The sequence below is a fragment of the Salvelinus fontinalis genome, chromosome 7 (genome assembly GCF_029448725.1).
Source record: "Salvelinus fontinalis isolate EN_2023a chromosome 7, ASM2944872v1, whole genome shotgun sequence".
NCBI lineage: Eukaryota > Metazoa > Chordata > Actinopteri > Salmoniformes > Salmonidae > Salvelinus > Salvelinus fontinalis.
In genome coordinates, this window is record NC_074671.1 from 54,901,673 (window position 1) to 54,924,841 (window position 23,169).

A 23,169-nucleotide genomic window follows, 5' to 3' on the forward strand; every position below is an offset into this window, starting at 1 on the left:
TCCAAAATTCCGTGACCCGGAAGTATTTTTTTTGTGTCGCTGAAGGAGACGTTGATGATAACAGCGCAGCTAACCAGACATTCTGGCTATTAGAACGGCGAAAAGAAAGGTAACTATCTGTAGTTAGTTAAGAACCACCATTTAACCGTTAGACGTATCTCTACTGAGTTACTCAAGCGTCACTGACGTGTTAGCTACAGTGGCATGATACTGATAGGTAATGTAACGTTAGCTAGTTAACGTTAGCTATATGGCTAGGTGATTTTCACAATTAAAGGTCCGCCTAAATTTACATAATCTGCCAACTAACTAGCTATTTAGTTAGTTACCAAACTTTGGTAACTAAATTTAGCAAGCATGTGTGACAGCTAAGTTAGCTAGCTAGCTTCTTAGGAACCGAACATGTTTACATGGTAACGTTCTTGTGTACCGTAGCTAATCATGTCACAGTAGAAGAGGAAGTTAATAACGCCTTAGGTCTGTCTACATGACAACATAGACAAAGCTCTCTCAATTCAATTCAAAGGGCTTTATTGGCATGGGAAACTTATGTTTACATGTTTACATCCATTTCACTTGCTTTGGCAAACGTGAAATAAACAATCAAAGGAACAGTAAACATTACTCAAACGTTTCAAAGGAATAGAGACATTTCAAATGTCATATTATAGCTATGTACAGTGTTAAAATTATGTGCAAATAGTTAAAGTACAAAAGGGAAAATAAATAAACATAAATATGGGTTGTATTTACAATTGTGTTTGTTCTTCAATGGTTGCCCTTGTGGCAACAGGTCACAAATCTCTCTCTCTCTCTCTAGGCTCACTCTGGGGACTCTTGGAACTTCTGTGTGTGTGTGTGTGAGTGCTTGAAAGAGAGGAAAAAGTGCTTGAAAGAGAGGAAAAAGTGCTTGAAAGAGAGGAAAAAGTGAGTGTGTGTTGCTGCCTATCTCTGCACCTCCTTGGAGGATGACCATGGAAGAGATGAGGATTGAAACCGAGACAAACTCCATGGTCTCCATGACGCTATACGCTGTCATGTACCCAGTTTTTAATGAGGTAATGTGTGTGAGTGTTTTGTCTAATATAGATTCAGGTACATTTTCCAGTGGCACACCGGGCCAGTGCGAACTGAAAGCTATTGGTCCAAATTAAAAACATACTGGCCAGGGCCAAGATCTTAAAGGATAGTGGATGATGCGTGCATCATTTAAATATCAGGGGATTTTATCTTTAATTTGCGAGCTGAGCAAGCTAGCGTATAGCCTATAAACTACTCTCCATACACAAATAATAGTTTAACTTGACAATATAATATTGATTGATTGTTTTGAGATGAAAAATAAAACTTGCTCAAACTCAAAAAGGGTATTCTTGTTAGTGATTTTGAACAGTCAGTTCTAGGGCCCTTTAAAATCTGTTTTATCTTACACTGGATTCAGTTTTCCAGGTTTTGTTTTTCCGGGTTTCCGAGTTCTCCTATAGTGTTTTCACTCTATATCACACTTTTTCTTAGAAAAACAAAAAAAAATGGGATGTTCTAAGACCCCAAAACAATTCTTATGCCGTTTTCACGTGCTAGTCGGAAAACGTTTCACAACAGAAACCGTTTACTCCAAATGTTGTTGATTTCCATTTAGTTCTTAAACAGAAGTTGTAGTTCAGTCGTGTCTCTTTATAAAAATGTAAAAAAACGAGTGGCTGGAAGAAGTTGAAATATGGAACCCTGTGGACTTCACTCCACTTTAGAGCATGGAAGAATTTATAATTTATAACAACAGGTGTAGACTAAAAGCAGTGGTGGAAAAAGTACTCAAATGTCATACTTCAGTAAAAGTAAAGATGCCTTAATAGAAAATGACTCTAGTGTAAGTCACCCGTAATACTACTTGAGTTAAAGTCTAAAAGTATTTGGTTTTAAATATACTTAAGTATTAAAAGTAAACAGAATTGCTCAAATATACATTTACATTTTAGTCATTTAGCAGACGCTCTTATCCAGAGCGACTTACAGGAGAGTGCATACATTTTTTTTATTACATTTTTTACATTTCTGAGACAAGGATATCCCTACCGGCCAAACCCTCCCTAACCCGGACGACGCTATGCCAATTGTGCGTCGCCCCACGGACCTCCCGGTTGCGGCCGGCTGCGACAGAGCCTGGGTGCGAACCCAGCCCAGCCTGGGCGCGAACCCAGAGCCCTAGACCACTGCCCCACCCGGGAGGTATAAACTATACTTATGTATCAAAACTAAAAGTATAAATATTTTCAAATTCCTTATTATGCAAACCAGACGGCACGTTTACTTGTCTTTTTTTGATTTACGGATAGCCAGAGGCACACTCCAAGATTTAATTTAATTAATTTACAAATGAAGCATTTGTGTTTAGTGAGTCCGCCAGATCAGAGGCAGTAGGGATGTGTTCTTGATAAGTGGATGAATTGGACCATTTTTCTATCAAAATGTAACGAGTACTTTTGGGTGTCAGGGAAAATGTAAGGAGTTAAATGTACATCATTTTCTTTAGGAATGTAGTGAAGTAAAAGTTGTCAAATGTAAATAGTAAAGTACAGATACGCCAAAAAACTACTTAAGTAAAAACACTTTAAATCACTACTTAAGTACTTTACACCACTGACTAAAAGTGAAATTCTTACTTACAGGTTCTTTCTTTTCCAACAATGCAGAGTTAAAGATGCACTATGCAGAAATCGCTCCTCCATTTCCTGGTTGCTAAAATTCAAATAGTTTGCCTAATTTCAGTTTGTGACAAAACAAGCAAGTATAGGGTAGAGAATCATTGTCAAATCAAAATAATATTTTATTTGTCACGTGCGCTGAATACAAGTGAACATGCTTACTAACCAAAAATACTTTAAAAATAAGTGTTAAGTGAAAAATAGAAAATAAAGTAACAAATAATTAAACAGCAGCAGTAAAATAACAAGCAAGGCTATATACAGGGGGTACCGGTAGAGAGTCAATGTGCGGGGGCACCGGTTAGTCGAGGTAATTGAGGTAATATGTACATGTAGATAGAGTTAATGTGACCATGCATAGATTATAAACATTATATGTTCAGGAGTCTTATGGCTTGGGGGTACTCCGCTACTGCTTGCCGTGCGGTAGCAGAGAGAACAGTCTATGACAAGGGTGGCTGGAGTCTTTGACAATTTTTAGGGCCTTCCTCTGACACCGCCTGGTATAGAGGTCCTGGATGGCAGGAAGCTTGGCCCCAGTGATGTACTGGGCCGTACTCACCACCCTGTGTAGGTCAGGTGCCTAATGGTGTTGGAGTCATGCACGGCCACTTAGTCGTGGGTGAACAGGGAGTACAGGTGAGGGACCCTTGTGTTAATGATCAGCGTGCTGGATGTGTTGTTGCTACCATTTGGGGATTGCCCTTCAGGAATTCCAGGATCCAATTGCAGAGGCAGGTGTTTAGTCCCAGGGTCTTGAGCTTGGAAGCGACTGTGGTGTTGGTACATGGGACTATGGTACAACTTCCGTTTAAGAACCCAGCAGCTTTTACATTGAAGAGCGTTTGGAATAAACTTTTTCCAAAAGAATCAGGACAGTTGAGAGCTGCGCGCTATTGCTGCCCGACAGATGATTCCGCTCAAACGTGGCTATGTGTGTGGCCCGTGTGAGATAAATAATCTACATAACGAACTAGCAGCTTCAGGAATTTCTGTTTTTTCATCAATTATATAGCCTTGATTGAAAATAACAATATTACAATATGTTTTTCACTGACCCAAGCGGGCCACTGGTGTGGATGATTGACTGGCCTGGAGGGATTCCAAAACCTCCCCGGACCAGCAGGCAGCCCTGTATGTCAAACCCTGGATGCGTGTGTGTTCTTGTCAGCCCCTAACAATGTGTGTGTGTGTTGGTTTGGCAGCTGGAGAGGATCAACTTGTCAGCTGCCCAGACTCTGAGAGCAGCCTTTATCAAGGTAAGACACACCAACACAGGACCCCTTACCTCATAAACGTATGACCTTTGCCCTTACGTAACCCTTGGGCTCTGGTTGCATGTCAGTAGTCTAAATCAAGGATGGGCAGCTTGAATAATCAGCAGATGTAATTGTGTGTGCGTGTGTTTGTGTTGCTAGGCGGAGAGGGAGAACCCAGGCCTAACTCAGGACATCATAATGAAAATTCTGGAGAAGAAAAATGTTCAGATAAACTACACAGAGTCTCTGCTGCGCATGGCTGCAGATGACGTGGAAGGTGTGTGTGTAGAAAAGTACCAGCATCTGCTTACAAGGGCTTCAGTGTGTTTGTAGTTGTTTATTAAAATATACTCCTGTGTGTGTGTGTGTGTGTGTGTGTGTGTGTGTGTGTATAGAGTTCTTAGTGGACAGGCCAGAGCAGGAGTTCCAGGACCTAAATGAGAAATCCAGAGCTCTGAAACACATCCTCAGTAAGATACCTGACGAGATCAACGACAGGGTACGCTTCCTACAGACAATTAAGTGAGTACACGCACGCAGTATACACTAGGGATGCAACGGTACAGTGGGCCCACGGTTCGGTATGTATCACGCTTTGTGGGTAACGGTACGGTTTCGGTATCTTTATTTTTCCAGAAAAAAATACAAACACATCACCCTTTTAAACAATGAACTCTTTATTTTGCCTATAGACAAATAAAACTTTCTGTTCAGAAAAATGGCAGCATGTCTGACTAGGCCTGGATTATGTCTCTACTTGAAATCAAGGGGAGAAAAACATTCAAATTAAAAGTGCTTCTTAGCTTCGACAAGCTGTAGATGCTTTGCCTTCTCTATTTGAAATAAACAGGGTACATACTTGTATAGGCAATGAAATCTTTGGCTATGAATACTCCCACTGCTTTTGTTATTTCTTTATGTTTTTCTGAATTTGTCGCAAATTGTTGTTGGAAGGCAGCAGCGAGAGATTGTATTTTTCTCTAACGAGTGGACTCTCCTTGCTCCAGCTCCACCTGCAAGGGATACGGCCGAGTGATGACACATCATGTTAGAAGTAAATGAGTAAATGACACATCATGTTAGAAGTGTTTCTACTCGAGTAGCCGACAGTGGCAAAACAATGCTTCCAGACTCTACTTTGTTTACGGTCTTCTTACCCTCGTCATCATATTGAACGCTGAATCCAAAATGTTCCCACACAGCGGATTTGAAAAACGGCGGTGCCTCTTCAAATTTGCTTCTCTCTGTCTCTAGCACTCACCATGATTACAATGGATCTGAGAGAATATTTGTTTTTTTTAGTTTCCCCTCCCTTCATGGGGCCCCTTTAGGGAGGTTTCCTACTGAGATGTCATTGCAAATTGTCCATTGGTTGTTTAACCTGTCTGGCACCTGCATTCCGCTAGCGGAACTCCTCCCACATTCCACTGAAAAGGCAGAGCGCGAATTCAAAAGATATTTTTTAGAAATATTTAACTTTCACACATTAACAAGTCCAATACAGCAAATGAAAGATACACATCTTGTGAATCCAGTCAACATGTCCGATTTTTAAAATGTTTTACAGCGAAAACACCACATATTTATGTTAGCTCACCACCAAATACAAAAAAGGACAGACATTTTTCACAGCACAGGTAGCATGCACAAAGCCAACCTAACTAACCAAGAACCAACCAAACTAACCAAGAAACAACTTCATCAGATGACAGTCTTATAACATGTTATACAATAAATCTATGTTTTGTTCGAAAAATGTGCATATTTGAGGTATAAATCAGTTTTACATTGCAGCTACCATCACAGCTACCGTCAGAAATAGAACCGAAGCAGCCAGAGTAATTACAGACACCAACGTCAAATACCTAAATACTCATCATAAAAAAATTCTGAAAAATCGATGGTGAACAGCAAATGAAAGACAAACATCTTGTGAATCCAGCCAATATTTCCGATTTTTTGAAGTGTTTTACAGCGAAAACACAATATAGCATTATATTAGCTTACTACAATAGCCTACCACACTACCGCATTCATTCATCAAGGCACGTTAGCGATAGCAATAGGCACGTTAGCTATAGGGAATAAACCATTAAAATATATTAATTTTCACTAACCTTCATAAACCTTCATCAGATGACAGTCCTATAACATCAGGTTATACATACACTTAAGTTTTGTTCGAAAATGTGCATATTTAGAGCTGAAATCAGTGGTTATACATTGTGCTAACGTAGCATCTTTTTCCCAGAATGTGCGGATATTTTTATGACACTCAACTATTCTGACCAGATAACTATTCATAAACATTACTAGAAAATACATGTTGTATAGGAAATGATAGATACACCAGTTCTTAATGCAATCGCCGTGTTAGAATTCTAAAAATAACTGCATTACGACATCCAGCTTAGTTATAGCAAGAGAGTACCCAAAATCTGGGCGCAAACGACTATTTCACATGTTCGACAGATATATGAAATAGCATCATAAAATGGGTCCTACTTTTGATGATCTTTCATCAGAATGTTGTACAAGGGGTCCTTTGTCGGGAACAATCAGTGTTTGGTTTTAGAATGTCCTCTTCTCCAGTCAATTAGCACGGAAAGCTAGCAAAGTGGCGCGAAGCTCTCCTTCCTGAACAAAGGCACACAACGCAACACGCCTAACGTCCCGAATAAATTTCAATAATCTAATAAAACTATATTGAAAAAACATACTTTACGATGATATTGTCACATGTATCAAATAAAATCAAAGCCAGAGATATTAGTCGTCTATAACGGCAGCTTTTCAGAAGGCAAAACCAGGTCCCTTCACGCGCTCTCCAGAAAACAGGAAACTGGTGATACGTCATGCCGAGAGCTTTTATTCGACCCCAGATCAAGTTATACATTCCATTTCTTCTCTCACTGCCTGTCGACATCTAGTGGAAGACGTATGAAGTGCATCTATACTAATAAATATCAAGGACATTTATAGGCATTTATAGGCCTAGAACAGACCATCGATTTCAGATTTTCCACTTCCTATCAGGAAGTGTGCTGCAAAATGAGTTCTGTTTTACTCACAGATATAATTCAAATGGTTTTAGAAACTAGAGAGTTTTCTATCCAATAGTAATAATAATATGCATATTGTACGAGCAAGAATTGAGTACGAGGCCGTTTAAATTGGGCACGATTTTCCCCCAAAGTGAAAACAGCGCCCTCTGTCCTCAACAGGTTAAGGGGGAGGGTTTGCGGTCGCTGCGGTTGCCACATTGAGACATTGCTGTGGAGCAAAGTTTGCCAGCCCTCAGGAGCCCCCTAACGGCCTGGAGCCCCAAGCAGTTGTCTGCCTTGCCTGTTTACAAGCTGCGGGTCTAATTCTGTGTATCTGAATGTACAACATGCGTGTAGTCTGCAGCGCAATAAGCACGTTTTGGGAAAATGACAGGCATATCATAATTCCGCGGTTCACGTATGCATATTGAACCGTAGGGGGCTTACCAAACGGTTCGACAACATACTGTGTACCATTGCATCCCTAGTATACACTAACACACACACCTTCATTAGTATGTCCTTGACATCCTTCTTCTTGATTGGTGTTGGTTGTTGTTTTCCATAGAGACATCGCCAGTGCTATAAAGGAGCTCCTGGATACAGTCAATAACGTCTTTAAGAAATACCACTACCAGAACCGCAGGGTAAGACACAGATGTGGAATATACACTGAGTGGACAAAACAGCTCTTTCCATGACATACTGTATATCACCTGGTCAGTCTATGTCATAGAAGCTATTATCCCTTATTGATGTCACTTGTTAAATGGACTTCAATCAGTGTAGATTGGGAGGGAGACAGGTTAAAGAAGGACATGGATTGTGTATGTGCGCCATTCAGAGGGTGAATGGGTAAGAAAGAATGTTGTTGGTGCCTTTAACCAGGGTATGGTAGTAGGTGCCAGGCACACAGGTTTGAGGGTGTCAAGAACTGCAATGCTACTGTGTTTTTCACGCTCAATAGTTTCCTGTGTGTATCAAGAATGGTCCACCACCCAAAGGACATCCAGTCAACTTGACACAACTGTGGGAAGCATTGGAGTCAACATGGGCCAGCATCCCTGTGGAACGCTTTTGACATCTTTGTAGAGTCCCTGCCACGATGAATTGAGGCTGTTCTGAGGGCAAAAGAGGGTGCAACTCAAGATTAGGAAGGTGCAACTCAAGATTAGGAAGGTGTTCCTAATGTTTTGTACAATCAGTGTGTTTCTTCCTTATCTTTAATGTGATCAATGGCTGCAAGGAGAGCTGATATCATTGTGAAGGCTATGTTCACATCTGTCTGTCTCTTCTCTGTGTGTCCAGGCTCTTGAGCACCAGAAGAAGGAGTTTGTCAAATATTCCAAAAGCTTCAGCGACACTCTCAAAACATACTTCAAAGATGGAAAGTGAGTTGTGTAGAGTAGATTCATAAGGAAGCTGAATAGATAGATATATGCTCATCGAAAGTAGTGAATTGTGATTGGGGTATTTTTTTCCCTTCACAAAATAACACATACTAAACCCACAGCAAAAATAGACTGAACAAAAATAAAAATGTAACATGTAAACTGTGCTCATGTTCATGTTTCATGAGCTAAAATAAAAGATCCCAGAAATGTTCCATAGGCACATAAAGCTTATTTCTTTCAAATGTTGTGCACAAATGTGTTTACATCTCTGTTAGTGAGAATTTAATCTTTGCCAAGATAATCCATCCACCTGACAGGTATGGCATATCAAGAAGCTGATGAAACACCATGGTTGTTACACAGGTGCACCTTGTGCTGGGGACAATAAAAGGCCACTCTAAAATGTGTAGTTTTGTCACACAACACAATGCCAAAAATGTAATGTTTTGAGGGAGCGTGCAATTGGCATGCTAACTGCAGAAATTCCCCCCAGAGCTCTTGCCAGGGGATTTGGCAGTGCGTCCAACCGCAGACTACATGAAACCACGCCAGCCCAGGACCTCCACATCCAGCTTCTTCACCTGAGGGTATGTCTGAGACCAGCCACCTGGACAGCTAGTGAAACAATGGGTTTGCAAAACCAAAGAATTTCTGCACAAACTGAAACCGTCTCGGGGAAGCTCATCTGCATGCTCGCCGTCCTCCACCAGGGCCTTGATCTGACTGCAGTTTGGCATCGTAACAGACTTCAGTGGGCAACTGCTCACCTTCGATGGCTACTGGCACGCTGGAGAAGTGTGCTCTTCACGGATTAATCCCGGTTTCAACTGTACCGGGCAGATGGCAGAGAGTGTGTATGGCATTGTGGGGGCGAGCGGTTTACTGACGTCAACGTTGTGAACAGAGTGCCCCATGGTGGCGGTGGGGTTATGATATGGGCGGGCATTAGCTATGGACAATGAACACAATTGCATTTTATCGATGGCAATTTGAATGCACAGAGATACCGTGGCGAGATCCTGGCCCATTGTCTTACCATTCATCCATCACCATCACACCATGTTTCAGCATGATAATGCACGGCCCCATGTCACAAGGATCTGTACACAATTCCTGGCAACTGAAAATGTCCCAGTTCTTCCGTGGCCTGCATACTCACGAGACATGTCACCCGTTGAGCCTGTTTGGGATGCTCAGGAACGACTTGTACGACATCATATTCCAGTTCTCTTCAATATCCAGCAACTTTCCACAGCCATTAAAGAGGAGTTGGACAACATTCCACAGGCCGCAATCTACAGACTGATCAACTCAATCCCCAGTTCAAAACTGCATCTAGTTTTTTTTAGAGTTCCCTGTTGTCTTTGAACGCACTGAAGTCGGAAGTCTGAACACGGCATTAGACTCAGCGGAGAGAGGGAGAGAGCAGCAGGGGGTCCTCCTCTCACGGTCCCTGATCTCTCCTTCCTTGACTCAGGTGAGACTGAGGTAGGGGACACCGTCTTCCACCTGATGGCAAAATGAGTCGGAGCTCATCTGCCTCATGCACAAATTCATGTTGTTCCTATGACCGGAGAAAGTGAAATATATCTCGATATATTAAAATAGACACGACAAGCTGCTAATAACAATAAAAAACGCAGTGCTATCGATACACTTGGCTACTAATTCGTTGCAGCTGCAGCGCGAGTGGTAGTACAGAGTACGTTTTATGTTTTGTTGAATAAAAACAGTGCTGAATAAAAACTTTAACATGAACTCACTCATAAAAACAACAGCAGCTCTTTGCTGTATTCTTTGACAGTCTCTCTCTGCTCATGGTTTTAAAAGTTATGAAATCTCATGTAGCTAGTATCAAACTTTGCTGGAAGCTGTAGGCCCACTCGATTTAGCCACAGATCTGCCGGTGCGCAGGGCTTCTGAATCAAGTGCACCGCCAATTGCGCCACCGACCGGTTGGTGACCACTGCCTTATATGAATGGGAACTCAGTAAAATCTTTGAAATTGTTGCATGTTGCCGTTTTATATTTTGTTCAGTGTACATTAATTCTAACAATATTAGTAGTGGGAATGTTCTTACTAACTGTTTATTTTATGATGACCATGAGAAACCAATTATTTAAGCAGGTTTGAAATGTCAGAGCTATTTTGAAACAAAACGAAAACACAATGTCAGCAAAACAGTTATTTGCAGTCGTTAAATAACAACATAACTGAAACATCCTTGTTTCCAGGGCGATCAACGTGTTCATCAGTGCGAACAGACTGATCCACCAAACCAACCTCATTCTGCAGACCTTCAAGACCGTCATATAGGTACAGTAGGGGTTTGTGTGTGTGAGACATAGCGATAGTTAGTGAGTTCTAGTTGGATATAACCTGTTGTTGCATGAACATTGCCATTGAGGGCTTCCATCATTTTAAAGTAGCTGCATTAAGCAGCTGGTATACACATAAACGTAGCAAAAAAAGAAACGTCCTCTGTCAACTGTGTTTATTTTCAGCAAACTTAAAATGTGTAAATATATGTATGAACATAACAAGATTCAACAAATGAGACATAAACTGAACAAGTTCCACAATCATGTGACTAACAGAAATGGAATAATGTGTCCCTGAACAAAGGGGGGGTCAAAATCAAAAGTAACAGTCAGTATCTGGTGTGGCCAATCGCTGCATTAAGTACTGCAGTGCATCTCCTCCTCATGGACTGCACCAGATTTGCCAGTTCTTGTTGTGAGATGTTACCCCACTCTTCCACCAAGGCACCTGCAAGTTCCCAGACATTTCTGGGGGGAATGGCCCTAGCCCTCACCCTCCAATCCAACAGGTCCCAGACGTGCTTAATGGGATTGAGATCCGGGCTCTTCGCTGGCCATGGCAGAACACTGACATTCCTGTCTTGCAGGAAATCATGTACAGAACGACCAGTATGACTGGTGGCATTGTCATGCTGGAGGGTCATGTCAGGATGAGCCTACAGGAAGGGTACCACATGAGGGAGGAGGATGTCTTCCCTGTAATGCACAGAGTTGAGTTTTTTCCTGCAATGACAACAAGCTCAGTCCGATGATGCTGTGACACACCGCCCCAGACCATGACGGACCCTCCACCTCCAAATCGATCCCGCTCCAGAGTACAGGCCTCTGTTAACGCTCATTCCTTCGACGATAAACGCGAATCCGACCATCACCCCTGGTGAGACAAAACTGTGACTCATCAGTGAAGAGCACTTTTTGCCAGTCCTGTCTGGTCCAGCGACGGTGGGTTTGTGCCCATAGGCGACGTTGTTGCCGGTGATGTCTGGTGAGGACCTGCCTTACAACAGGCCTACAAGCCCTCAGTCCAGCCTCTCTCAGCCTATTGCAGACAGTCTGAGCACTGATGGAGGGATTGTGAGTTCCTGGTGTAACTTGGGTAGTTGTTGTAGTCATCCTGTACCTGTCCTGCAGGTGTGATGTTCGGATATACCGATCCTGTGCAGGTGTTGTTACACGTGGTCTGCCACTGCGAGGACGTTCAGCTGTCCGTCCTGTCTCCCTGTAGCGCTCTCTTAGGCATCTCACATTACGGATATTGCAATTTATTGCCCTGGCCACATCTGCAGTCCTCATGCCTCCTTGCAGCATGCCTAATGCACGTTCACGCAGATGAGCAGGGACCATTTTAATTTTAATTTTTTTATTTCACCTTTATTTAACCAGGTAGGCTAGTTGAGAACAAGTTCTCATTTGCAACTGCGACCTGGCCAAGATAAAGCATAGCAGTGTGAACAGACAACAACACAGAGTTACACATGGAGTAAACAATAGACAAGTCAATAACATGGTAGAAAAAAGAGAATCTATATACAATGTGTGCAAAAGGCATGAGGTAGGCAATAAATCGAATAATTACAATTTAGCAGATTAACACTGGAGTGATAAATCATCAGATGATCATGTGCAAGAAGAGATACTGGTGTGCAAAAGAGCAGAAAAGTAAATAAAAGCAGTATGGGGGTGAGGTAGGTAAGTTGGGTGGGTAGTTTACAGATGGACTATGTACAGCTGCAGCGATCGGTTAGCTGCTCGGATAGCAGATTTTTAAAGTTGTTGAGGGAGATAAAAGTCTCCAACTTCAGAGATTTTTGCAATTCGTTCCAGTCGCAGGCAGCAGAGAACTGGAAGGAAAGGCGTCCAAATGAGGTTTTGGCTTTAGGGATGAGTGAGATACACCTGCTGGAGCGCGTGCTACGGGTGGGTGTAGCCATCGTGACCAGTGAACTGAGATAAGGCGGCACTTTACCTAGCATAGCCTTGTAGATGACCTGGAGCCAGTGGGTCTGACGACGAACATGTAGCGAGGGCCAGCCGACTAGGGCATACAGGTCGCAGTGGTGGGTCGTATAAGGTGCTTTAGTAACATAACGGATGGCACTGTGATAAACTGCATCCAGTTTGCTGAGTAGAGTATTGGAAGCTATTTTGTAGATGACATCGCCGAAGTCGAGGATCGGTAGGATAGTCAGTTTTACTAGGGTAAGTTTGGCGGCGTGAGTGAAGGAGGCTTTGTTCCGGAATAGAAAGCCGACTCTAGATTTGATTTTGGATTGGAGATGTTTGATATGAGTCTGGAAGGAGAGTTTGCAGTCTAGCCACACACCTAGGTACTTATAGATGTCCACATATTCTAGGTCGGAACCGTCCAGGGTGGTGATGCTAGTCGGGCGTGCGGGTGCAGGCAGCGAGCGGTTGAAAAGCATGCATTTGGTTTTACTAGCGTTTAAGAGCAGTTGGAGGCCACGGAAGGAGTGTTGTATGGCATTGAAGCTCGTTTGGAGGTTAGATAGCACAGTGTCCAGGGAAGGGCCGGAAGTATACAGAATGGTGTCGTCTGCGTAGTGGTGGATCAGGGAATCGCCCGCAGCAAGAGCAACATCATTGATGTATACAGAGAAAAGAGTCGGCCCGAGAATTGAACCCTGTGGTACCCCCATAGAGACTGCCAGAGGACCGGACAACATGCCCTCCGATTTGACACACTGAACTCTGTCTGCAAAGTAGTTGGTGAACCAGGCAAGGCAGTCATTAGAAAAACCGAGGCTATTGAGTCTGCCGATAAGAATATGGTGATTGACAGAGTCGAAAGCCTTGGCCAGGTCGATGAAGACGGCTGCACAGTAATGTCTTTTATCGATGGCGGTTATGATATCGTTTAGTACCTTGAGCGTGGCTGAGGTGCACCCGTGACCGGCTCGGAAACCGGATTGCACAGCGGAGAAGGTACGGTGGGATTCGAGATGGTCAGTGATCTGTTTGTTGACTTGGCTTTCGAAGACCTTAGCTAGGCAGGGCAGGATGGATATAGGTCTGTAACAGTTTGCGTCCAGGGTGTCTCCCCCTTTGAAGAGGGGGATGACAGCGGCAGCTTTCCAATCCTTGGGGATCTCAGATGATACGAAGGAGAGGTTGAACAGGCTGGTAATAGGGGGTGCGACAATGGCGGCGGACAGTTTCAGAAATAGGGGGTCCAGATTGTCAAGCCCAGCTGATTTGTATGGGTCCAGGTTTTCCAGCTCTTTCAGAACATCTGCTATCTGGATATGGGTAAAGGAGAAGCTGGGGAGGCTTGGGCGAGTAGCAGCGGGGGGGGGGGGGGCGGGGCTGTTGGCCAAGGTTGGAGTCGCCAGGTGGAAGGCATGGCCAGCCATTGAGAAATGTTTGTTGAAGTTTTCGATTATCACGGACTTATCAGTGGTGACCGTGTTATCTAGCCTCAGTGCAGTGGGCAGCTGGGAGGAGGTGCTCTTGTTTTCCATGGACTTTACAGTATCCCAGAACTTTTTGGAGTTAGAGCTACAGGATGCAAATTTCTGCTTGAAAAAGCTGGCCTTTGCTTTCCTGACTGACTGCGTGTATTGGTTCCTGACTTCCCTGAACAGTTGCATATCACGGGGGCTCTTCGATGCTATTGCAGTTCGCCACAGGATGTTTTTGTGCTGGTCGAGGGCAGTCAGGTCTGGAGTGAACCAAGGGCTATATCTGTTCTTGGTTCTGCATTTTTTGAACGGAGCATGCTTGTCTAATATGGTGAGGAAGTAACTTTTAAAGAATGACCAGGCATCCTCAACTGACGGGATGAGGTCAATATCCTTCCAGGGTACCCGGGCCAGGTCGATTAGAAAGGCCTGCTCGCAGAAGTGTTTCAGGGAGCGTTTGACAGTGATGAGGGGTGGTCGTTTGACCGTGGACCCGTGGCGGATACAGGCAATGAGGCAGTGATCGCTGAGATCTTGATTGAAGACAGCAGAGGTGTATTTGGAGGGCAAGTTGGTCAGGATAATGTCTATTAGGGTGCCCATGTTTACGGATTTAGGGTTGTACCTGGTGGGTTCCTTGATGATTTGTGTGAGATTGAGGGCATCAAGCTTAGATTGTAGGACTGCCGGGGTGTTAAGCATATCCCAGTTTAGGTCACCTAACAGAACAAACTCTGAAGCTAGATGGGGAGCGATCAATTCACAGATGGTGTCCAGGGCACAGCTGGGAGCTGAGGGGGGTCGGTAGCAGGCGGCAACAGTGAGAGACTTATTTCTGGAGAGATTAATTTTTCAAATTAGAAGTTCGAACTGTTTGGGCATAGACTTGGAAAGTATGACAGAACTTTGCAGGCTATCTCTGCAGTAGATTGCAACTCCTCCCCCTTTGGCAGTTCTATCTTGACGGAAAGTGTTATAGTTGGGTATAGAAATCTCAGAGTTTTTGGTGGCCTTCCTAAGCCAGGATTCAGACACGGCAAGGACATCAGGGTTGGCAGAGTGTGCTAAAGCGGTGAGTAAGGCAAACTTAGGGAGGAGGCTTCTGATGTTGACATGCATGAGGCCAAGGCTTTTTCGATCACAGAAGTCAACAAATGAGGGTGACTGGGGACATGCAGGGCCTGGATTTACCTCCACATCACCCGAGGAACAGAGTAGTAGTAGGATGAGGGTGCGGCTAAAGGCTATCAAAACTGGTCGCCTAGAGCGTTGGGGACAAGGAATAAAAGGAGCAGATTTATGGGCGTGGTAGAATAGATTCTGGGCATAATGTGCAGACCAGGGTATGGTGGGGCACGGGTACAGCGGAGGCAAGCCCAGGCACTGGGTGATGATAAGAGAGGTTGTATCTCTGGACATGCTGGTCTCAATGGGTGAGGTCACCGCATGTGTGGGGGGTGGGACAAAGGAGGTATCAGAGGTACGGAGAGTGGAACTACGGGGTCCATTGCAAACCAAAACAATGATAACTAGCCTGAACAACAGTATGCAAGGCATATTGATATTTGAGAGAGACATACAATAAGGCATAAAGTGATTGCAGGTCATGATTGGGAGAGCTAGCTAAAACAGCAGGTGAGATAACAGCAGCTAGTCAGCTAACACAGCAACAGAAGGTAAAAATGGCGACGACTGGGCAGAGAGGGTCGGATTAACTACACACAGATCCTGAGTTAAGGCACAGAGCCGACAGATAAAACACAAATAAACAGAATGGAGTACCGTGAATTAATGGACAGTCAAGCATGCATCAGCTATGTAGCCAAGTGATCATAGTGTCCAGGGGGCAGCCGTAGATGGAGTAGTGAGGCCTCCACTAAGCTAGCACGCGTTTAAAGTTAGTAGCCCGGGGGGGTGGTCTGCTCAGACGGAGGGGGTCTGCTCAGACAGAGGCCGGTTGAGGGCACCGGTTGAGGGCACGTCTGCAAACCAGACGTGGTCGTGTCGACAGAGAATCCAAGCCGGATAGCGATGGCGAAAGAGAGGTTGTGAATTGTAGAATTGTGTTTGCTAACTGGTGCTAGCTTCCTGGCTGCGCTAGCTGCAAGATAAGCTAGCAGTTAGCAGACCGGGGCAGGCAAGTTAGCCTTTGGGGGACGTCGCGATGGGGGGGAAGTCTGTTTTTGCCTCTTCGTGCGGTGACGTCGATAGACCAGTCGTGGAATTAGCAGGGTTCCAGGTAGCTCTAGGTAGCTAACAGGCCTAGTAGGTTAGCAGAATGGGCCTTCAGCGGGCGTCACGCCTGAGGGGCCTGTTGGAGTCCCCGGGCAGATTATGTCGGTATTCCAGTCATAGAGGATAGGCGGGGTTCCGTGCTCCGTACCGGCAGTAAATGGGTCCGGGTCTTGTAGCCCAGGAGTGGGCTTCAGTGGTAGCACAGGAGCCCTAGCCAATTAGCTTCAGGCTAATTGGTGCCTGCTCCGGTGCCTGCTCCGGGATGGAAACGCTAGCCAGGAGTGGTCACCCGGGATTGTGGTTAGCTAGTTGCGAAGATCCAGATGAAAATGTTCAGAGTTTGCGGTAGGAATCCGGGGATATGGAGAGAAATAGGTCCGTTATGCTCTGGTTTTAGTCACGTTGTTCGAACTAGCGAGAGCTTTCCAAGCTAAAGGTTAGCTGATGACCGCTAGCAATGGTTTGCTAACTGATAGCTAGTAGGCAGTTAGCTGGCTATCTTCAGTAGATGGATTCCAGATCAGAAGTAAATAGAAATACTTTAGAAAAAAGCAGATCCACGCCACATTGGGTGAGGCGGGTTGCAGGAGAGTATTTAGAAGTTGAGGTTTAAGAAAGTATTTTTTTAAAGATATGCAAAGAAAAAGATGTAAAAAGATATATACAAGGGACACGACAGGACAAAGACGTCTACACTGCTACGCCGTCTTGGAAGAAGACCATGGGCATCTTTCTTTTGGTGTCAGTAGAAAGGCCTCTTTAGTGTCCTAAGTTTTCATAACTGAGACCTTAATTGCCTACCGTCTGTAAGCTGTTAGTGTTTTAACGACCGTTCCATGTTCATTAATTGTTTATGGTTCATTGAACAAGCATGGCAAACAGTGTTTAAACCCTTTACAATGACGATCTGTGGTTATTTGGATTTTTACAATTATCTTTGAAAGACAGGGTCCTGAAAAAGGGATGTTTCTTTTTTTGCTGAGTTTATATGTCAGAGCGGCATTGCCACTGTATCTTAGTCCATAGTATAGAGTACAGTATATACATATGAGATGGGTGATGCAATATTTACAAACAATTAAAGTGACTAAGATACCGTAGAATAGTACAGTTTATAGTACAGTTTATACATATGAGATGAGTAATGCAAGATACAGAGACCTTATTAAAGTGGCTCGTGTTTCATTTCCTTGAAGTGGCCAGTAATTCCTAATCTATGTCTCCTGTGTTTGTGTGTCTTTGTCTGAACGTGTGTGTAGGGTTGCCTTGGAGAGGCCATCCAATCTTCCAACGAAGCAACATTAAAAATGGCATACGATCGGAGAGCACCTTTTACCAGATTTAAATGTAAAATGTATTTATCTGTGGCTTGATTTTAATCGGACAGTTTTAATTTATACCCTTGAAGTGCGTTCAACAAGGCTGATGTTAGCAGTGAAATACGTCAGCTTTTGAACTGTTAGCTAACGTGAGTGAATGTTTAATGGCCAAAATCTAGCTGAAGAACTTCAGCATATGTGACAGCTTTTTTAGTTATCCCTAGCTACTGTTTAATTGTTTGAATCAGCATTTAACGTTTAGGGACAGTCTTGTTGATCGGGCTGTGACGATACCAGTATGACAATCTTTTTTCCATGGCAAAAATGAAAACATGAGGCAGGCTCAAATCTTTGGTCCTATGAATACTTGCTGTATGTAAAATATTCTGTGCTATATCTTAGAAAATAAATAAATGTGACAACATAATGATATTTGTTTCCAACATTAGGGCTGTTTTCCTAAAGATGTTAAATCCGTTTTGTTTCTTGCCACGGTATTAATGAGTATTGTGATACTGGTATCTTCCTGGCCCTACTTGTTGAACCCACACCTGGTCTTGTTAGAAGTAGAGGAGGCGTTTATCAGACTAATTGCCATTTTTGATAATATATATTCATGTGATTACTTTACATTAGGCTCAAGGTAGAAGTTGCCCCTAACCACATATCTAGGATCAGATTACCTTTCCCCAATCCTAACTTTACCTGTTACTGGGATGGAGAATACAGTTAGCTCCAAAGGTATTTGATTTTTTGTTGTTTTGGCTGTGTACTCTAGCACTTTGGATTTGAAATGATATAATGACTGAGGTTAAAGTGCAGACTGTCAGCTTTAGTTTGAGGGTATTTTCATCCATGTCGGGTGAATTGTTTAGAAATTACAGCACTTTTTGTACATAGTCCCCCCATTTTAGGGGACCAAAAGTATTTGATACAAATTCACTTATGTGTAGTAAAAAGTATTTGGTCCCATATTCATAGCACACAATGACTACACATTTGTTGGATGCATTTGTGGTTTGTTTTGGTTGTGTTTTAGATTATTTTTTGCCCAGTAGAAATGAATGGTAAGTATTGTGTTGTCATTTTGGAGTGAGTTTTATTGTAAATAAGAATAGAATGTTTCTGAACTCATCTACATTAATATGGAAGTTATCATGATTATGGATAATCCTGAATAAATTGTGAATAATGATGTTAGACGCACAGATATCATACCCCCCAAAATGCTAACCTCCCCTGTTATTGTAATGGTGAGGTTAGCATGTTTTAGGGGTATGATATTTGTCCATCTGTAACTTTCTCACTCATCATTATTCACGATGCATTCAGGATTATCCGTAATCATGGTAGCATCCACATCAGTGTAGAAGTGTATTCTATGACAGTCTGCACTCTAACCTCATTGTCATTGTATAATTTCAAATCCAAAGTGCTGAAGTACAGAGCCAAAATAACAACAGCAAAAACTCACTGTTCCAATACTTTTGGAGCTCACTGTATCTGACCCTGTGTCAGCGTTTAGGGGCAACTTCCTCCTACATCTGTTATAGCTTCTTAATCATGCTTTCAGAACGGAAACTAGCTTTCACTACCTACTGTGCATCTCAAGTGTCTCCCTCTCTTAAGAGAAAGCAATATGATGTTCTAACTCTACTGGGTATGACCTTTCACCTGTCCAGTCTTTACAGATGAGTGCAGAGGAAGGGAGCGGTGTGAGGAGAGTAAATCTTGTTAGATTGAGATGCACCCCTATTCTACTCTCTATTAGAAGACAGAAAACCAAAAGAATTCAAGCATAGAGTTGCTGAATCCCAAATAGACTCCTGGACGAGGGGGTAGGGACGGACTAGGGAGGTATCGATTTGGGATTCATAAAGTAACATTCTCACACTGTCTGTGTGTGTAGCTACAGAGAGCATGACTGAGGAGAGAGGAGGGTTTGTAAAAGGAGTCTGTCCCTGATGTTTAAAGATGAAGGGATAGAAACGGCTCCAGGTTGAAGCTGTCTCTGTATTTAAGTGATACTGTATGTCTGGTGGCAAATGTTCAATAAATTGTTTCCTAATGATGCAGTTTGTTTTTGGAATTCAGTAGTGTTTAAGGGGGGGGGGTGAGTGGGCAAGCGGGGATGGAATTTGTGAGGGTTGGATAGAATGCATAAAAAGGAGAACTTGAGGGAGAGTGGTGAGATGGGTGATGTGGGCAAACAATGATGGGCAGACACACAGGCCTTAGCCACTTGATGGCAGTGTGGTGCAGCCCTTCCACTATATTCTAAAAATCCCTGATTGGAAGAAAAGTAGAGATTTGTTTTAAAACTACTGGGATTTACCCCATGGGATTTTCCACTTCAGATAAAATGGCATTTTGTCTGTTTACACAGACATTTGCCTCATCATAAAAACTCAACTTGTACTTAGCCCCTAACCCCTCTCCCCTAATCACCTAATCATCTGAAAGGATTGTATTGGGGGAACCAGACTTAGGTTAAATTTAAAATATCGCAATTACTTTCAAAGTAAGTATTCAGATATACTTTTATTTGAAAAGGCAAGTAGTTGAATATTGGAAAGTATTTCCTCATTGAAGAGCCAACAAAAGCCATTCTGCTCCTGTCCCTCATTCTTTTCTGGTAACAGGTAGACCGGTAGACCTTACAGGAAATATAAGGTTACTACTTCCTTATTGAGGACAATAATAAGTATGTCAGATTTCTAGGGTGATCTTGCTTTTAGCAAAGACATTCATTACATGAAAATCTAGTACTTTGAAGTACATGATATTCTAGTATATTTATTGTAAGTATACTAAAGACATTTTTGAGGACATGAAAAGTATACTTTTTGTAAGTATACTGAAGTACACTTATTGAGATATGAAAATCGAGTATGCTCATGAAGTATACCGCAGTACACTTTTCACCACATGAAAATAGAGTACACTTTGGATATACTGTAATTGAAAGAAAATTGTTATTTATAATAAAGTACATTCATCAATCTGACTTCATTATTATGTGAATAAATTCTCTGGAGAATCTTAGTCAAGGCAGCGACCCTCGCATCACATCTCAGTATGACTATAATGGTCATGTCTATCTTGCACCTTTATGCAAGTATTAAGAGGCTAGTTACAAATGTGTGATAACGCTCTTGATAGCCGATGTGAACAAAACTTTTAAACAGGTCAACATTCACAAAGCCGCTGGGCCAGACGGATTACCAGGATGTGTACTTAACTAACCTCCAGACGAGCTTCAATGCCAAACACTCCTTCCGTGGCCTCCAACTGCTCTTAAATGCAAGTAAAACTAAATGCATGCTCTTCAACCGATTGCTGCCCGCACCAGCATCACTACTCTGGACGGTTCTGACTTAGAATATGTGGACAACTACAAATACCTAGCTGTCTGGTTAGACTGTAAACTCTCCTTCCAGACTCACATTAAGCATCTAGAATCGGCTTCCTATTTCGCAACAAAGCATGCTTCACTCATGCTGCCAAACATACCCTCATAAAACTGACCATCCTACTGATGCTCGACTTCGGCGATGTCATTTACAAAATAGCCTCCAACACTACTCCAATACTCGTCGCCAAACCCACTGGCTCCAGGTCATCTACAAGTCTGCTAGATAAAGCCCCGCCTCATCTCAGCTCACTGGTCATCATAGCAGCACCCACCCGTAGCACGCGCTCCAGCAGGTATATCTCACTTGTCACCCCCAAAGCCAGTTCTTCCTTTGGCCGCCTTTCCTTCCAGTTCTCTGCTGCCAATAACTGTAACGAACTGCAAAAATCACTGAAGCTGGAGACTCATATCTCCCTCACAAGCTTTAAGCACCAGCTGTCAGAGCAGCTCACAGATTACTGCACCTGTACATAGCCCATCTGTAAATAGCCCAACCAACTACCCCGTCCCCATACTGTATTTATTTATTTATCTTGCTCCTTTGCACCCCAGTAAATCTACTTGCACATTCTTCTTCTGCACATCTACCATTCCAGTGTTTAATTGCTATATTGTAATTAGCTCGCCAGCATGGCCTATTTTTTGCCTTACCTCCCTTATCCTATCTCATTTGCACACACTGTATATAGAATCTTTCTACTGTATTATTGACTGTATGTTTGTTTATTCCATGTGTAACTCTGTGATGTTGTATGTATCGAACTGTTTTGCTTTATCGTGGCCAGGTTGCAGTTGTAAATGAGGACTTGTTCTCAACTAGCCTACCTGGCTAAATAAAGGTGAAATAAATAAATAAAATTAAGTTAAGAACATTCTTATTTAGAGTGACGGCCGAGGAACAGTGGGTTAACTGCCTTGTTCAGGGGCAGAACAAGGCCGTTTTCCTTGGCAACTTGGGGATTTGATCTAGCAACCTTTCGGTTTGTGACCCAATGCTCTAACTACTAGGCTACCGGCCGATCAATCAATACCCACTTGTACATCTCCAGAGTCTGGGTGACCTGAAGCACGTTGTTATAATCGCCAAATAAATTGGACCAACAGACAGTGAAGTTGAACTGAAACTCCTCTTCCTCCCTTTTCACAAGGTTCTGGATGCAGAGGAAGGTTTGGTTCTGAGCGAGCTTGGCGTCAGCTTGTGTGGCGAGGGTCACGTGTGACGGGTTACAGTCGGGAAGATTCGGACAAAGGACGTCGGTCGTCACGAAGTGGAAACCTTTATCCCAATATAGAACAGTCACATACAGTGGGAAGAACAAGTATTTGATACACTGCCGATTTTGCAGGTTTTCCTACTTACAAAGCATGTAGAGGTCTGTAATTTTTTATCATAGGTACACTTCAACTGTGAGAGACGGAATCTAAAACAAAAATCCAGAAAATCACATTGTATGATTTTTAAGTAATTCATTTGCATTTTTAGATCTAGGAAGGTAGTTTATAGAAGGTGAAGATTGAGGTGACGATTGAGGTGACGATTGAAAATTGAGGTGACCTTTGAAGAGAAGTGAAAGTTAATAATGTAGTCGCACTTGTTCCCTGGCTGCGTTTACACAGGCAGCCCAATTCTGATAATTCTTTCTCACAAATTGGTCTTTTGACCAGTCAGATCAGCTCTTTTGCACATAATTGGGCAAAAGATCAGAATTGGGCTGCCTGTTTAAACGCAGCCTCTGATCCTTAGAGTGAGATGAAGACATGCATGACATGCAAAATGTATCTAATGACACTCAATGGGCCTCAAGTTCAACTTTCAGCATTATTTGTCGTAGAGAGGGCAATAGAGGCTTTGCAGCAGGGGAGCACGTATGACATGAAAAACATATCAAATCCACATGGACCAGAATGGAAACACAACTGAAAGGGACACAACTGAAATAAGTAATTGACTTAGTTGTATTATCTCTGTCTAGATTTGTACTGTGTGTATGTATTTGTTAAACTGTCAAATAAAATAAATAAACCACTGCCTTGAGGGGAAGTGACAGGTGTGTGCCGTG

At 43.0% G+C, this 23,169-nt stretch overlaps 1 protein-coding gene across 2 annotated transcripts; it reads left to right on the plus strand.

The window, feature by feature from the left end:
- On the plus strand, window positions 1-23,169 carry LOC129859742 (programmed cell death protein 10-B-like). Of its 2 annotated transcripts, none has more exons than XM_055929855.1 (9): window positions 1-109; window positions 821-1,058; window positions 3,908-3,961; window positions 4,121-4,238; window positions 4,357-4,483; window positions 7,574-7,652; window positions 8,314-8,396; window positions 10,635-10,716; window positions 22,258-23,169. In XM_055929855.1, exons 2-8 carry the CDS (start codon window positions 969-971, stop codon window positions 10,714-10,716), a joined length of 633 nt encoding a protein of 210 aa, XP_055785830.1. In that variant the 5' UTR covers window positions 1-109; window positions 821-968; the 3' UTR covers window positions 22,258-23,169. The 2 variants fall into 2 exon arrangements, with proteins under 2 accessions (XP_055785830.1, XP_055785829.1); XM_055929854.1 differs by lacking the exon at window positions 22,258-23,169 and adding an exon at window positions 17,635-19,769 and having other exon boundaries at window positions 2-109.